Raw genomic sequence first — 5,185 nt, forward strand, 5'->3', positions numbered from 1 at the left:
ACATACACATACACAAGATTCCGTATAGTTCTGCAGCATCTATTTTTTTTATTCATGTTCTTTTTTTCTTCGGTGGCTATGTTTAGCCGTGTAATAGTAACAATATGTTTTCATCACTTTAGTTTTATTCCCCCTTTATTTGTCTATGAGAAACTAGTCAGTTATAGGCCCATTAAAGCAAAGTCTAGAAATTAGGCCTGCATAAATAAATATAATTTTCCATGTTATGGGATAATGAATGTTAGAACTTTGAATAGTTTTCATCATTTCAGTTTGTATTCCTTCTTTATGTTATTGTCTATGTGAAACTAACAAGTTATAGGCCTATAAGCAAATTCTAGAAATTAGGCATACATAAATAAATATAATGTACCGGTACCAAGTTAGGGGATAATAAAAGTTGGAGCCGTACTGTTAGTCAGTAACATGAAATACAAACAAAATAAGTACAGTATAACAATTCTTTTGACTAACAAAATGTACCGGTATTGAGACACAAGCTTATCTAGCTTCATAGAGTGAATAACCCACGATCAAACTGTTCAAGACTATAATAGAGTTTAGAAACAAATAACGAGGCTGGCAACGATAGGATACCGGTACATTGGTAGGATGTACCGTATCCATCGATAGGATATACAACGTCATAAAAATAATGATTGTTTTACTGTTTACACACTGCAACCATCATCGATGCAACGTTTTTTTCTAGTTTGTACTAAGAGGAGATTTGAATACAGAAGACTGATCTTCTGATACTACTATTATCACCGTACAAAATAGCTGATTTCTGATTAATTGTTAATATGTTGCTGAACTAAGACTTTAAGATGGTCTTTTCAAAAAATTAGCCACGCAAACTGTCGGACTCCCAAAGAAAGGTTCTCTAACAAAAGGCCAATATTGTCCAATTGTACCCATCGCTTAAGCGGACCCTTGTAGCTTATCTAAGGGTAGTTCGGTACGCACGCTTCCTCAAAAGGTGCCAATGCCTTATTCGCGCGCCTTTATCCCCGTTGACGTATCCAAACCTGGGGCTTTGTCATTGTTAAGTGGATTAACCGTCGGTCGGCGGCTTTAATGTAGCGTTGTATTGTTTAGCATTTATTTGTTTGCCGTTTACCTCCTATTAGCGAGTCCCTTTAAAAGTCGTGCTTCCAGTAGGTCCATCATCATTCCAATCTGATTAGCAAAGAAGAAACATCTCTAGTAAAATAATTTGTCTGTCGATACTTATATAATTTGCGTCAACCTGTTTGCTTTCACTTTCGATTTGCCTTGGATACATATTTCCGCTGCGTAGTTTGCGAATTGTACTATTTTGTTATTGCTGTATTGATTCGCTATGAATTTCAGGAGATTTTTTCTGTTACTTCTTGGATTTTTATCCATTGACGGTACCTCTGGATGGTAAGTACACTTTGCTCTTTCTAGATTTGTTTACATCCTAATTCTTAATCGTCATAAAGTTTTAGATATTAGAACAAATATTATGTTAGCCATGGTTTATCAATATTTGTATCACTATTTATCATTTTAATTAACAAGTTAGTTAACTGTTTGGACTATTTGTTTAAAAATTATTCAATGCCGCTAGTAGTTGCAATGATTTACCTGTTTGTTTATTAAATTTTACAATACAAATCCAAAACGGTTCTTCTCAGAACCAAGTACCATCCGTAATTGAGATGGTATTCATTGAGATTTGTAGCATATACCACATGGTCTACCGACAATTTAATTAAAAATACTAAATTTGTGTTTATGAATTTTATAATTTTTTAAAGTTATGTTTCAAATTCTAACAATCGGTTACTAAACCCACCAATTAATTACGAATTCAGAATGTTTATTAATGAACTTTTATCTTTTTTCTTTCTTATAGGATGAGTAATCTGCTGATGACTGGGCCCAAGGTATGTACTTTAACATTTAATTTTATTATATTTATATAAAAAAAAACATCCTGTGGGGTTGGCTGGTTTTCGGATGGAAGCACGGCACGTGATAAACCGTACGGACAACACTATCTTATGTATTTTGTTTCGGGAATTATGGGGATATTACCGTACTATATTATTTATAATTTGACAATCTATTCGATAATAATAACGTGTATTTTTTTTTTCGTAGGCTCTTCTGTCGTACTACCCCAGTGTGGCTGCTGGCGCCACGAACGCGTTGCTAGAGTGTCAGCGCCAGTTTAAGTGGGATAAATGGAACTGCCCAGAGAGCTCGATCGTCAAGTTCGCCCGTAATGAATTACCACGTAAGTTGTATTTTCCCTTTTTCTTTATAGTATAATAGGTAAACGTCCACCCTTTTGTTCTTACTGGATATATGACCACTCTTTTATCCTATTTGTACATTCACCCGAAGAAGACCACTGCGTGGTCGAAAGCTTGTGATTTAATAAATTTGTTAGTCTGAAAAGTGCTGTTTGTCCTTCATTTATTATTTTTAGTTATCATTTCATCTTATATAATGTATTTACCGCTGTGGTAAATGTTATTTTATGTGAATAACCAATTATGGTAGATTTTCATATTCCAATCATAGCTTAAAAACGGATAGTTCTACATTCTTGCATACTGTATTTTAAGATTTTTTAAATATACAGTTTTCGTTCTATAAATGGTTTAATATTTGCCATTAAAAAGGGACGGTTTAATCAGCCAGCTATTTAGCGCCAATTAGGTCAGACCTATTATAAGCCTACATCGTTTGACTTGCCTTTGCAAATAAATAACCGTATTATTTAGAGAAATTAATATTTATTTAATTGTGATTCGTCATTTTATTTCTGAATATATAAAGTATATATATATATGTATGTATATATATATGTATATATATATATGAACATTGAATTTCTGTGTTTGGTTTATTGTGTTGGATGTAGGTCTAGATGTGTATAAGAGACAGATGTGGATGCGACGACAGTTATATTGGAAGACAAGGTAAGACAAATGGATTATAATATGATTAATTTGGGATAGTACATTATATTTGTCTGTATTGAAATTACTATTATTGTATTCATTTTGGTTATTGTATTAATTTTGTTATCTTAATTAGGCCCCATAATACCGTTTCATACCGTACTATATGCTATACTAAATAGGCCTATAGCCATTCAAAGTTATTATTTAACCAATCCGACTACTGTTTCTACTAATTTTATATATTTATCATATTGATACGCAGTAATTGTTAAAAATATTAGTATAATACTTGTATTATATATGTAATAAGCATAGGCCTATGTACAAAATGCTTATTAAACGTATTATTATCATTGTCTATAGGAGGTGATGAATGGACCTGGGGCGGTTGCAGTGATAATGTTGATTTTGGTGACCGTATTGCACGACAATTTGTTGACGCATTAGAGACGGGGAGCGACGCAAGAGCCGCAATGAACCTGCATAACAGTGAAGCTGGAAGAAGGGTGAGTACTAGATGTGAATCTTTGCAACAGTGTGGTTCAAATATAAAAGACAGCTTGGAAATTACGACAAAAAGAGTTAAGATATTAATAGTATAAAATAATAAGTAGTTTATCGTAGTCGTAGATAATAGGCAGTAAAACATCATATTTTTTTTAAATAGGCTACAATTTGGTAGTTTTTTTTTCTGTTTGGAATGCATTATAAAAAGTTATCATCTCACAACTCATCGTTATTAATAAATTAACGCGTTATTTATACTACGAAAATTGATGTTCAAATAAAGGCAGAGGTAAGATCAACAGCGACTATAAATAACGAAGGCATTGTATCATTGTATCCTTAACCAAGTTTCGAGACACATTGTTTTATGCACAATCAAATACTTGATGAATGACTTTATACTGTATATTTCAGGCTGTTCATCAGACTATGAACAAGGCGTGTAAATGTCATGGCGTGTCCGGAAGCTGTTCTATCCAAACGTGTTGGAAGCAATTGGCGGAGTTTGGTAGTGTTGGTTCGTTACTCAAAAAGAAGTTCGAAAACGCGGTACGTGCAGATTTCGTCAGCGGTGCTTCGTCAAATGAAGGAAACATGGCCCATCCTGAGTTCATCGGTGTTAGCAAGAAGGAGCTAGTGTACCTTGATACGTCACCTAACTACTGCCTGGCAAACACAACCGCAGGAATTACTGGTACCGAGGGAAGAGAATGCATCCGAGGCAAGGGAAACGATGATGACCTGTCCAAGTGGGAGAAGAAAAGCTGCAAGCGAATCTGCTCAAGTTGTGGATTGAGTGTTAAGAAAACCAAGGTTATTCGCAAGTCGAGTTGTAACTGCAGCTTCCAGTGGTGTTGTAACGTTAAATGTGATGAGTGCGTCGAGGAGGTAACAATCCTGACTTGCTCTAGGAAAACCACATAGTTAAACTTTTTATCTAGAGAAAATTATGTAGGTTTGCCGTATGCTGCGGTATTATTTCTTGCCCTTGAAGCAAAGTTTGTAAGTAATACATAGTCTGTATATCTATAAAAAAAAAATATAATGCCATGTTTTTTAAGCTAAACCATTACCTTTATCTTGATTCATATGCACAGGCAATTTGTCGTTGTCATGCCAATTTGTGATGTCTACGCTTTTTATTATTTCAAGATAATGCCAGTTTAAGACAAACAATCAAGCTAGCAATAAAGACATTAAAATGATATATTTTTTAATAGAGTGGTTCATCGGCACTGTCATATACTACGTTGTTGTGGCGAACTATTTCTATTGTGATGTATATATTTTCCTTGTATATTATTAAATTATATGAACATTGAATTTCTGTGTTTGGTTTATTGTGTTGGATGTAGGTCTTATAGGAATATATGGTGACGGTGATGCTTGATGATGATGGTAATGATACGCAAAATATCATAATTAACAGTAAAAAGACGAGAGGTTTATGTTGTGTTGATGGAAAATGATGTTACTGATAATGATGATAGTTTTCACAATGATCAATACGAATTTATTCCATTTCCAAAACAATACAATGAGAACAAGTTATCAAATCAAAAATTAATTGGAAAAGGGCCGGCAAAATAAGCTCAGAGCCAATTATTAGAGCTTAACAATAACAAAGAATAACAATCACAACCACAATCAAAGCGTTCACAATATAACAATACAATACACAGACTTCATAAAACAGCACAACCACAAGACAAAAGAAATATGCAGTTGTACTT

General features: G+C 33.8%; 1 protein-coding gene across 1 annotated transcript; it reads left to right on the forward strand.

Moving 5' to 3' along the window:
* The first annotated feature begins 1,164 nt into the window (after positions 1–1,164).
* LOC117105916 (protein Wnt-8b-like) lies at positions 1,165–4,775 on the forward strand. The gene is made up of 6 exons (XM_033247218.1): positions 1,165–1,410; positions 1,886–1,916; positions 2,134–2,298; positions 2,909–2,960; positions 3,309–3,451; positions 3,867–4,775. Exons 1-6 carry the CDS (start codon positions 1,346–1,348, stop codon positions 4,374–4,376), a joined length of 966 nt encoding a protein of 321 aa, XP_033103109.1. The 5' UTR covers positions 1,165–1,345; the 3' UTR covers positions 4,377–4,775.
* The last annotated feature ends 410 nt before the right edge of the window (positions 4,776–5,185 follow it).

This window comes from Anneissia japonica, unplaced genomic scaffold (genome assembly GCF_011630105.1).
Source record: "Anneissia japonica isolate Jap-2015-1 unplaced genomic scaffold, ASM1163010v1 scaffold288153_len396733_cov185, whole genome shotgun sequence".
Lineage (NCBI taxonomy): Eukaryota > Metazoa > Echinodermata > Crinoidea > Comatulida > Comatulidae > Anneissia > Anneissia japonica.